The sequence below is a fragment of the Aquarana catesbeiana genome, linkage group LG11 (genome assembly GCF_042186555.1).
Source record: "Aquarana catesbeiana isolate 2022-GZ linkage group LG11, ASM4218655v1, whole genome shotgun sequence".
NCBI lineage: Eukaryota > Metazoa > Chordata > Amphibia > Anura > Ranidae > Aquarana > Aquarana catesbeiana.
Genome location: NC_133334.1, coordinates 43,782,432 through 43,794,849, shown reverse-complemented (window position 1 = coordinate 43,794,849; position 12,418 = coordinate 43,782,432). Strand labels below are relative to the sequence as shown.

Genomic DNA, 12,418 nt, shown 5'->3' with positions numbered 1-12,418 from the left:
CCTTCGGGCATCCCTTCCCTTTTAGTTAACAGCCTGCACTATGCAGTAGAAATGGAGATATGAGTGTTGGTGCAGAGCTTCTTATCACGGCTGTGTCTGCCCCATATTGGCACTATATGTCCACACTCTCAAGAGTAACTATTTTAGCAAATAAGAGTTGGTAAATCTGAAAAATAGAGTAGGAATTGGCCAGAGAGGGATCACTTGGTTGTGGTTGGCCAGCAACCCCATTTCTAAGCAGGAGTTTGCTATAGGTAAGGCTTAATATGTGGCAATGGCTCCTTGGTATCTTGGTATGTGTCCGCTATGTGAAACTATTTATGACCTGAACACTCATATTTCCATTTCTACTGTATGCTGCAGGTTGGTAACTAAGGGCAAAGGTGCCTGAAGTCTCTAGATTACTGGCTTTACATTTATGCATACTGTGCTATATCCCTTGTGTTACACAGTGAGTTGTTTGGTGTGGTTTTTTTTTTTTTTAATCCACCTGGGTAATTGCATAGATACCTCTTTTTCTTTCTCGAACATCACGGGACACAGAGCCACAGTAATTACTGATGGGTTATATAGGTATCACTGGTGATTGGACACTGGCACACCCTATCAGGAAGTTCAGCCCCCTATATAATCCCTCCCCCTTGCAGAGATACCTCAGTTTTTACGCCAGTGTTAGGTGATGGACGTGTAAAGATGTCCTGTGCTGAGCTCCAAAGGGAATATCCTAAGATCCTATACTGGGGCAAGCCAGGCGAACCGGATCCATTCAAAGTGTCTTTTCATGGCCGAATTGAATGGTACCCGGGCCTCGTGTCCGAAAAAACGAGGTTTTACCCGTAATGCTTCTCTTTTTAGAGAGCTGGACCCCGCAGATCAGAAAATGGCTTTAAACTTCCTAATTTCTGGCGAGGTGCTTTACGGTCCCAGAACTGTTGGATCCCCCTACTGATGGGGGCCCCAGTCTCTGACGGTTTTTTCAAACGGAGCCCACCGTGAGAGGTAAAGATTGGGTCTGTGTAAACAGCACCCTGCGGCTGGATAAGGTAAGAGGAGATTCCACAGAATTTTTGAGTTCTAGTGGCTTTTCTCCTTTAAGGTAAATGCATGCTATGCCTATTGTGACCACCGGGGGCTGCCAAGAGCACAAACCTACACATGCTGACTGTCTGTCTCAGGTGTTGTAATCGCTGTTTATGTCCCAGCGTCTCAAGCAGGCTGCAAACAGGTAAGGTGGAAAGGGGGGATTTCTCATGTTTGAATGTTCCCCCCCCAGGCTAGAGAGGGGCCACAGGGGTCTAGAAAGTGGTTATACCACCCGGGCTCTGCGGCCTAATGGCCACCATCTCTCAAGATAGCCGTTCAGGCAGATCTTGTTACCAGCCTCCCTCCCTCCATCCCCATCCCCCCCCGCCCCGCCCCCCCCCCCCATCCCCAGCCTTTCTCCGGAAGCATGACAGGAGAGTCGGCAGCGCGGGAAGCGCTCGTTTTTTTCAAAACTCGGGGGGGGGGGCAGTAGAGGAGGGGGCGGGACGTCAGCACAGGTGCTTAGACTCCCACTCAGGCCAGCTGCAGGCTATTAGAGGCACTCTGTACAGGTGCACTCAGCCTTCTGAGAGACACAGAGCTGACGGTCGCATGTAAGGTGGGACACAGGCATTCTCCTAGGCAGCATTTACTGAAGTAACACCAGACTGAGCATTGGGTAGCAAGGCTTTTAGCCAGACTACATCGCTCAGCGGGCAGTGTTCATTTGTATACCTCACACCTTGTTGCTTTGCACTATGGGTAGAAGAGGTTCAAGCACCCCAGGAACCAGAGACACTAGGGGATCTCGTTCAGGTTCTGAGGGCCCCCTGTCGGCAGCATCCTCCCCCCCCTAAAGATGGGCCAGGGACGGCTAGCCAGGGAGAGCCATCGGGGTCAGGGGCTACACCTGCTTCTGGCACTTCAGCCCCTGTATATATTACACAAGAGGTTTTTTCCTCAACCATTAATGGTCTAGAGGAAAGATTAATGGCCGTGATTACGTCTTCACTCAGTGGAAGAAAACGCACTAGGCTTTCCTCTGTTCCCCAAGACCCTCAGACAGAGGAGCTCTGGGATAAAGGAGATGAATCCCTTTCAGAGGATCGGGATGGGATGGATGATTCCTCTTCGGAGGATTCAGGTGGAGAGGGACCCTCTGCGACTTCCCAAGAGGAGAAAGTCTTAGTGCAGATCCTCACTGGATTGGTCCGCTCCACATTTAAGTTGCCCATACCTGAAACTGCTAAAGAATCCTCTTCTGCTTTGGGGTCACTGAAACCTTTCCAAGCAGCACATGCTTTTCCTGTTCATACTTTACTTGAAAAGCTTATTTATTCTGAGTGGGATCACCCAGACAATCGTTTTTTTCCGCCGAGAAAGTTTTCAACACTTTATCCGATGGAAGAAAAGTTTATTAAAATGTGGGGAATACCGGCTATTGATGCCGCCATTTCCTTCGTAAATAATAGCCTGACTTGTCCTGTAGACAATGCTCAGATGCTCAGGGATCCTGTAGATAAAAGGATGGAATCCCTATTGAAGGATGTTTTCTCCTTAGCAGGATCAGTGGCCCAACCTGCAGTAGCAGCGATTGGAGTCTGTCAATACTTAAGAGACCATGTTAAGCAGGTCATCAAAGTATTACCTGAACAGCAGGCCCAGGGGTTTGCTAACCTTCCAGCGGCCTTATGCTTTGTGGTTGACGCCATTAGAGATTCTATCGTGCAAACCTCCCGTCTTTCACTGGGGTTGGTGCATATACGTAGAATCCTATGGTTGAAAAATTGGTCAGCCGAAGCACCATGTAAGAAGCTACTGGCTGGGTTTCCATTTCGTGGTGCAAGGTTGTTTGGAGAGGACTTGGATAACTATATCAAGAGAATCTCTTGTGGGAAAAGCACTCTCTTACCTGTCAAGAAGAAGAGTAAGCGTCCCTCTTTCAAACGGACTCTTTCCCCAGCGCCGGGGGCTTCAGCCTCCAGGCAGTCTCGACGGCCGCCTCCATCGGGGTCCAGAGACAAGAGTCAACCCCAGGGACAAAAGAAGTCCTGGGGAAAGAAGCCTACTAGGCAAAACACTAAGACCTCTGCATGAGGGGGCGCCCCTGCTCACTCGAGTGGGGGGAAGACTGCGACACTTCTCAGAGCTCTGGCACGAGGACTTCCAGGACAGATGGGTAGTCTCCACGGTAACCTTAGGGTACAAGCTGGAGTTTCAGGAATTCCCTTCTCCTCGGTTCCTCAGATCAAATGTTCCCAGAGACCCAGAGAAGAAGCAGTCGCTCCTTCTAGCGTTAGAGCGACTTTTGTCGCAGGAGGTCATTATGATAGTTCCCGCAAAGGACCAGGGATTGGGCTTCTATTCCAACCTTTTTACGGTCCAAAAGCCAAATGGGGATGTCAGGCCCATTTTGGACTTAAGGGATCTGAACCGATTCCTAAGGATTCAATCCTTCCGCATGGAATCAATTCGAACAGTAGTTCCCACCCTGCAGGGAGGAGAATTTCTGGCATCAATAGACATCAGAGATGCATATCTGCATGTGCCCATTTTTCCTGCTCATCAGAAGTTTCTGCGCTTCGAGGTAGGAGGGCGCCATTTCCAGTTTGTGGCTCTGCCTTTCGGGATAGCCACTGCACCTCGAGTGTTCACAAAGATCTTGGCTCCTCCTCTGGCCAGATTAAGGGCTCAGGGTATAGCTGTCATAGCATACCTAGATGACCTGCTCTTGATAGACCGGTCGGTAGCCTCTTTGAATGGAAACTTGAGGACCACGGTCAGGTATCTAGAACACCTGGGTTGGATCCTCAACTTAGAAAAGTCTTTCCTAAAACCAGTAAGAAGACTGAAGTATTTAGGTCTTATTATAGATACAAGCCAGGAGAAAATATTTCTACCCCAGGCAAATATCACTGCTTTGAGAGAGCTGATTCTGACAGTAAGGACCAAGAAGGGTCCCTCAGTCCGCCTTTGTATGAGGCTACTAGGGAAGATGGTGTCTTCATTCGAAGCAGTTCCCTATGCTCAGTTTCACTCAAGAATGCTGCAACACAGTATTCTGTCGACCTGGAACAAGAAGGTTCAGGCATTAGACTTTCCGATGCACCTGTCGCATGCGGTGCGTCAGAGCCTCAATTGGTGGCTCATACCCGAAAACCTGCAGAAGGGGAAATCCTTTCTACCAGTTACCTGGACGGTGGTAACAACAGATGCCAGTCTGTCAGGTTGGGGAGCAGTTCTGGAACAGGCTGCGGTCCAAGGGGTATGGTCCAAGACAGAGAGGACCTTACCCATCAACATTCTGGAGATCTGGGCGATACATCTAGCTCTAAAAGCCTGGACTATCAGGCTACAGGGTTGTCCGGTCAGGATCCAGTCCGACAATGCCACAGCAGTGGCTTATGTCAATCATCAGGGAGGCACCCGGAGCCGAGCTGCTCAAAAAGAGGTGAACCAGATCTTAGTCTGGGCAGAGATGCATGTGCCATGCATATCGGCAGTTTTCATCCCGGGAATAGAGAATTGGCAGGCGGACTATCTAAGTCGCCAGCAGTTACTTCCAGGGGAATGGTCTCTGCATCCCGACGTCTTTTGGGCCATATGCCAAAGATGGGGGGTTCCAGATGTAGATCTCTTTGCATCCCGATTCAACAAAAAGATAGATTTGTGGCAAGGACAAAAGATCCTCTTGCATGCGGGACGGATGCGCTGGTGATTCCGTGGCATCGGTTCTCACTGATTTACGCATTCCCGCCTATTCTGCTACTACCACGACTCCTTCGCAGGATCAGGCAGGAAAGGAAGTCGGTACTTCTGGTGGCCCCCGCTTGGCCCAGAAGGACTTGGTATGCAGAAATAGTAAGGATGACGGTGGGTTCCCCGTGGACCCTACCGGTACGCCCAGACCTGTTATCTCAAGGTCCAGTGTTCCATCCTGCCTTACAAACGCTAAATTTGACGGTTTGGCTATTGAGACCCACGTTCTGAAGAGTCGTGGGCTCTCAGGTCCTGTCATATCTACCTTGATTAATGCAAGGAAGCCAGCTTCCAGGATGATTTATCATAGAGTCTGGAAGGCTTATATAACCTGGTGTGAATCCAGAGGTTGTCATCCCAGGAAATATGTCATAGGTAGAATCCTTGATTTTCTACAGATGGGATTAGAGATGAAGCTGGCCTTGAGTACCATCAAGGGCCAGGTTTCTGCTTTATCAGTATTATTTCAGCGGCCACTTGCTTCGCATTCTTTGGTCCGAAACTTTATGCAGGGGGTGATGCGTCTTAATCCTCCGGTTAAAGCGCCCCTAAACCCCTGGGACTTGAATTTGGTCCTGGCTGTGTTACAGAAACAGCCTTTTGAACCAATAAGTCAGATTCCTTTGGTCTTGTTGACAAGGAAATTAATTTTTCTGGTGGCCATCTCTTCTGCTAGAAGAGTATCAGAATTAGCAGCTCTTTCCTGTAAGGAGCCTTATTTGATTATACACAAGGATAGAGTGGTACTACGCCCTCATCCTAGTTTTTTACCGAAGGTGGTTTCTGATTTTCATTTAAACCAAGACATTGTTCTACCTTCCTTTTTTCCAGATCCCTGTTCTCTGGAAGAGAGATCTCTACATTCGTTGGATGTAGTAAGAGCAGTTAAGGCCTATCTAGGGGCAACTACTCAGATCCGCAAGACGGATGTTTTGTTTGTGCTGCCAGAGGGTCCCAATAGAGGACAGGCAGCGTCAAAAGCTACCATTTCTAAATGGATTCGACAGTTGATCATTCAAGCTTATGGTTTGAAACAGAAGATTCCTCCGTTTCAGATCAGGGCACATTCCACAAGGGCTATTGGTGCTTCTTGGGCAGTGCATCAACGGGCCTCTATGGCTCAAATCTGCAAGGCCGCAACCTGGTCTTCAGTTCATACATTCACCAGATTCTATCAGGTGGATGTGAGAAGGCATGAGGATATCGCCTTTGGGCGTAGTGTGCTGCAGGCAGCGGTACAGGGTCCTCAGGTCTGATTGCACCCTACTTGGTCGTGGTTCCCCCCCCTCAGGTAGCATTGCTCTGGGACATCCCATCAGTAATTACTGTGGCTCTGTGACCCGTGATGTTCGAGAAAGAAAATAGGATTTTTTAAAACAGCTTACCTGTAAAATCCTTTTCTTTTGAAGGACATCACGGGACACAGAGGTCCCGCCCCTCTTCTAATACACTATATTGCTTGGCTACAAAACTGAGGTATCCCTGCAAGGGGGAGGGATTATATAGGGGGTTGAACTTCCTGATAGGGTGTGCCAGTGTCCAATCACCAGTGATACCTATATAACCCATCAGTAATTACTGTGGCTCTGTGTCCCGTGATGTCCTTCGAAAGAAAAGGATTTTACAGGTAAGCTGTTTTAAAAAATCCTATTTTTCCTGCTGGTGCTGTCCAACCTCTTCAAATATAAACTCTTAAACCTGTGTGTGTTTTACATACATGAGTGCAAAATATTTACCGGACTCTTGCTTTGCTTTATGCAGATTGATTCAGGAGGAGAAGGAGACGACTGAGCAGAGAGCCGAAGAGATCGAGTCTAGGGTGGGCAGTGGCAGTTTAGATAACCTTGGGCGGTTCCGGTCGATGACCTCTATTCCCCCATCTTTCACTGGCTCTGCTCTTGCTGGCTCCTCCCCACCTGGCAGCGGGCGCTCCACTCCCAGACGAATTCCTCACAGTCCTGCCCGGGAAGTGGACAGGCTAGGTGTTATGACCTTGGTATGTATTTACTTTCTACACCAGGTTATTTTTGTGAGGTTAGAAAATGCTGGGGGGCGCAGGATGCTAATTTTTAAGCAGTGTAATGCTCTTTGTATATGGGTACTGATTACACTGATATATGGAATCAGCCATTGCTGACCTTTCCTTCTGAAAGCACTGTATCTTTTTGAATCACTGACCAGAAACCCGTCTGCAGTGCCAGTGTATGTGTTTCTTTAATGACCGGGTTCCTTTTGAAGAGCACAGGTGGTGTACCTTTTGTGATCCTTACCAATTGCTACTACAGCCAGTAATTTTAGTTTGTTAACGTGAACTTGTTAAGATCTAATCATTGGAGCTGCCATTGGTAAATTGTTGGTCAGTGCAAGATCTGAAGCTGTTAACTACATCCTTGCATCCCTACTGAGTGAGTCACTGACTTGGACCAAGTATATAGCTTGTAAGCTCTGTCCTTACTGACTGTAAAAAAAAAGTTCACGTCTGACTTGCTGTGGTTAGCGTTGGCAGCTTTGATTTGTCTGTTCTGGAAGGCGCCCATTAACATTCTACATTTCTGATTCCAGTGTTTTGGCAGCTGAATAGTAAAGGACAACTTTTGCTCAGAGGAACATGAAATTCTCCTATTACTGACCTTTCATTCTGGAAATGCCTTTTGCCTAATCCCTTTTCTCTGGCTTTTATGATGTGCATGTTTGTTCTGAGTAAAGCAGTGGATCACCATAACAGTCAGGCAACTAGCATTGATAGTGGTCAGTGATAGGAGTTCTCTTTCTTAGGGTAAGTTTATCTTCTTGGAGTAAAATTCACAATTTTATTGAAACGGGACGACTATCAGCCCACAGAAATTTATAGGCAAACTGATATTTTTCGATTGTAGCCCTCCTGGAATTTACCCGGCTGTCCTTTCAGATCTAATACAGAGCCATTGTGTGCAGGTTTGAAAATGTAGTATATTAGCGGAGGAGGCTCAGGAGACACTCATACAGAGCAGTGGGTGTATGAATAGGAAATCAATAGTAAGCAGAACTAGCAAAATGGGATAAAGAGCCTGAACTAAAATATTGCATTAACACCACCTACACTATATGGCCAAGGTATGCGGACTCCTAACCTTCACAGCTATATTTGGACGTCCCTTTCCAAAACCACAATAAACACGAACATACCCTCTAAACCAGCCTTTCAACCAGGGGGCCTTTAGGTTTCTTCAGGGGCGCCTTGACAAAATTCCTAAAAAATGCCCAAAAATTGTATACAAGTCAGCAGATGGATGAAGCCTGCCTTTTAGTTACACAAAGCCACAGGCTTTCATTGTGCACCAATACAACCGTCCAGCTGCTGGCGTCCGAACAACCAATAATGTCATCGGCTGATAAAGGGAATGCTGGGTGCCATCACAGCATCCTTGTTGGCCCCTCTTCATCAGCACTGGATCACAATAGCCGAGTGAAGGAGAGAAACTGAGGAAGAAGAGAAACATTGGAATACTAGTCAATACCATTGTGCAAAGGTGTATTTGCTTTGGAAGAATAAATCGCCTCTAATGTTGGGTGCCCTACATTTGTGGATGTTGCTGCTTTATGCAAAACTATTAGCTTTTACATTTTAGAGTGGGGTGCCTCGAGGTTGAGCAGAATTTTAAAGAGTGCCCTGACTGAAAAAAGGTTGAGAAACACTGCTCTAAACCACCAACAGGCTGGGGGACCATTATAGGCTACCTAGAAGTATAACCATAACCATGGGCGCTAATATGCAGTTGCCATCCACTTTCTCCATCCCACCCCCACCCCACCCTTCTTTTGCTGCTATAATAGTTATTTTTCTGGGAAGGCATTCCACAAGAGTTTGCATTGATTCTGTAGGAATATGTCCCCATTCATCTAAAAGCATTTGTGAGTTCAGGTACTGATAAGATATCTGGCTCTCAGTTGACATTCTAGTTCATTCTAAAGGTGGTCATAGGTTTGAAGTGCAGTCTACATGTGTGCCTTCACACCAGCCTCATCCAACCTTTATAGAGCTGACTTGGTGCACAAGGGTGCAGTCCTGATGAGACCGGAAAGGGCCTTCCCCAAAATGTTTTCACAAGTTTGGGAGTGTCCACATTTCTAAAATATATTTTTGTGTGCTGTAGCATTAGCAGTATCTCACTGGAAGCGCCTGTACCTAATGATTTGAAGGGGTTCTCTACATACTTTTTACCCAAATAGTATGTACATGTGCAGAGGAGCCGGTGTTTGATCCTGTTATCCAATGACCAATCTCTTGCTTTTGAGGTTTTATATTGCATCCTTTGCATTTGAGTGGTGTGTGGCTGGAGTGATTGTCAGGTTTGCTTTTGACGGCTTGTTTGTCGCCGAGTTGGAGTTTGCAGAATGCATTAGCATTTGGACTCTATACTTCATATATTGAGTGAATGTTCATCTTCCTATTTATTCATTTAGTGTTTCTTATGAGTCACTCATTCTGCATCAGTCTTTCTTTTCAGTAAGCGATTTCACCTTTGCTCTCATTGATTTGCCCTTTACTTTGGTAAAACCTTTCTAAAAGTGATTCCCTGTTGGTGGCTGCTGACCTTTTAAATGGAAAAGTAAATCAGTTTTTCAATAAACTGCAGCATCAGTAAAAGTTCCCCGTCGTTTAGTACAGAGAAACCAATTACATTTTTGTTAAAGCGGAGTTCCACCCAAAAGGGGAAATTCCGCTCATTTGTCTCCTCTCCCCCTCAGGTGCCACAATTGGCACCTTTCGGGGGGGGGGGAGTAAACCTGTCTTTCACAGGTATCCTGTTCCCACTTCCGGGAGTCCGGCTGCAGCCCGCGATTCCACCGCGGGGCTCCCTTCTCCTCTCCCTGTCGCCGGGCCAGTAGGAGAGAGGAGCAGGGCCTCACGCATGCGCAGTAGGGTTCCCGGCGTGAAGCCGTAAGGCTACACTGCCGGGTACCCTTACCCGCAATGGCGGCGGCAGCACCTGACAGCTGATGGAAACATCAGCTGCGGTGCCGACATCGCGGGACTCCTAGACAAGTAAGTGTCCTATTATTAAAAGCCGGCAGCTGCAGTATGTGTAGGTGCTGGCTTTTCATTTTTTAAATTTTTTTTTTTGGGCGGAACACCGCTTTAAGGTGTTTAGTCTATCTAAAGCCAAAAACTTTTTTTTGGGGGGGGGGGGGGGCAAGAACCTTTGTCAGGTTTTTGTTATAGCCATCAGTGGGTAGATTTTACCCTCATAAGTTAAATATACCGTTTACCAGGACTGGAATTGAGTAAAAAAATCTAAAGGGTAACCCCACTTTCATGGGAAAAAAAATTTATATAGCCTATACAATTGCTACACAAGTCATTTTATGACTGAATGGTATTAAAAATGACCTTTCATTTTCAATCTGCAGCCACTGTAATTTTCTGTAAAATGCAGGATGGCAATCTGGAGGCTTTCTGTACACAGGAGCTGTACAGACCGCCCCGCCCCCCCCAGAAATGTCCCTTCCTGCTTGTGTGATTGGCTCACTAAGATACAATCAGGTTTTGGGCATCCCCTGCAACAAAAATCTTATTTTTGGAGAGATGCCCTTAAAGGCAAATCCTGTCTAAAGGGAAGGCAGACCCTGATAATTTCCTCATTGGAACCCTGAAGGCTCAGAAACTGGTTAATAATTATAAAATCATTCCCATTTATATTCACTTTGAACATGGACACAGACAAACCACAGTTTCTTTAGCATAACAAAAGGTAGGAATTTGCAACAAAGTTTGTTAAAATCCCTGTAATGTACATAGATCATCCAGAGAGCAATGGTATTTTTCAGCAAAGGTGGAGTTATTATTTAATTGGGAGTTATTGGAATTGAAGAGATGTATTCCAATGAGGATGCCTGTTCGGAGGTAGTTTTAGGCAGATTTGCTCTTATTTTTTGTGTCCTTAGAATTTCTTCACAGTAGAACAGACTGCAAAAAAAAAGACAGCCAGACAGTGGTTTCAGCCCTTCCATACTCTAGCCAAAACTAAAAAAAAGCTTGTTATATATATACAACTGATTTTAATTAAGTCTTGGCACTTTATTTCTGCCAAAGTTTCTTGTAATTTTCGCAAATAGTTTCTGAAAAGCCTTCTGGCTTATAGACCCCTTGGAAGTAATTGAATTCTAAATATGTAGCACATTTATTCTATAGCGATTTTATAGAGTAGGGCTTGGGATATGTAAATAATGTGAATCCTGTGTCTCCTAAGAAGGCTCTGTCCACTGGGATGAAGGGCTGTTTGATTCCTTAAGTCTTTCTACTCTTCTAACTCTATTATAGTGGAACTGCAGGGGTCTCAAACTGGCGGCCCTCCAGCTGTTGCAGAACTACAAGTCACATCATGGCTCTGCCTGAGGGTGTCATGCTTATAACTCTTAGCCTTGCAATGCATCATGGGACTTTTAGTTTCGCAACAGCTGGAGGGCCACCAGTTTGAGACCCTAGCCATAGTGTAAGCAAAAATCAAGGGAGAGAAATCCTGCAGCTCCTAGGTAGATCTGGGACCGTTCCTATCCATGTGCATGTAAAAGCAGAGAAAACGGGGTGCAAGGATCAGTAAAAGTAAAACTGTATTCCATCAAATACATAGCAGACTTACATTAGGGTATACAGCAGGGATATGCAATTATCGGACATCCAGCTGTTGTGGAACTACAAGTCCCATGAGGCATAGCAAGACTCTGACAGCCACAAGCATGATACCCTGAGGCAGAGGCATGATGGGACTTGTAGTTTTGCAACAGCTGGAGGTCCGCTAATTGCAAATTCCTGGTATACAGTGTCCAACAAGAAAGTGAGAAGGAAGGCACGTACAGTAGGTGAACCCAGGATGGTGTGTGGGCAAAAATCTATAAGCTTCCTTGGTATAAAAGCCAGACCCACACAAATAGAGCTGGCAGCGTCTACAGCTGCTGTCGCTGTGATATGAGGTGCATGTTTGATGGCCATAGACACCGCCAGCTCCATCTGTGCGGTGGGTCCAGCTTTTCATACCACAGAGGCTTATAGATTTATGCCCACCCACCATCCTGGCTTCATCCACGTGGCTTCCTTCTGAGCTTCACATTGGACAAAGTATATCTTAGAGTAAAGCCTCGTGCACACAATCGGATTTTCGGCAGGGAATTGTGTGATAACAGACTGTTTGCCTAAAATCCCACCGTTAGTACGCTCCTTCAGACAATTGTTGTCCACCTTTCCGCCAACAAATGTTGGATGACAGGCTAGTAAATGTTTGGTGACAATGGTCTGTTGTCATATTTTCCTATCGTGTGTACACAAGTCCGTCACACAAAAGTCCAAAGTACAAACACGCATGCTCGGAATCAATGCTCACCAAACATGACATTAGCAGAAAAGGGTGGCGCTCAAGAGCTGAAATTCCTCGTAGTACGTCGATATGTTCGTGTTTGTTGGCCGACAATTGTGTACCGTTTGTTTGCAAGACAAGTTCCTGGCACACGCCCTTTGGATAAAAGTCTGATGCTCTGTTGGCCAACAATCCAATCGTATGTACGAGGCTTTAGTGTGCTATGTATTTGGAATAAAGCTATACTCATATGCAGATTACATTACCGCTGATATGCTGGGGGAGGCATTTATGACAGAAGAGAT

At 46.3% G+C, this 12,418-nt stretch overlaps 1 protein-coding gene across 1 annotated transcript in view; it reads left to right on the top strand.

Moving 5' to 3' along the window:
- The window catches only part of PPFIA1 (PTPRF interacting protein alpha 1), a 177,937-nt gene that overhangs the window by 115,303 nt on the left and 50,216 nt on the right, over window positions 1–12,418 (top strand). The window contains 1 exon segment of the mRNA XM_073604239.1: window positions 6,544–6,778. Within this exon segment, the coding sequence (XP_073460340.1) occupies window positions 6,544–6,778 (235 nt within the window).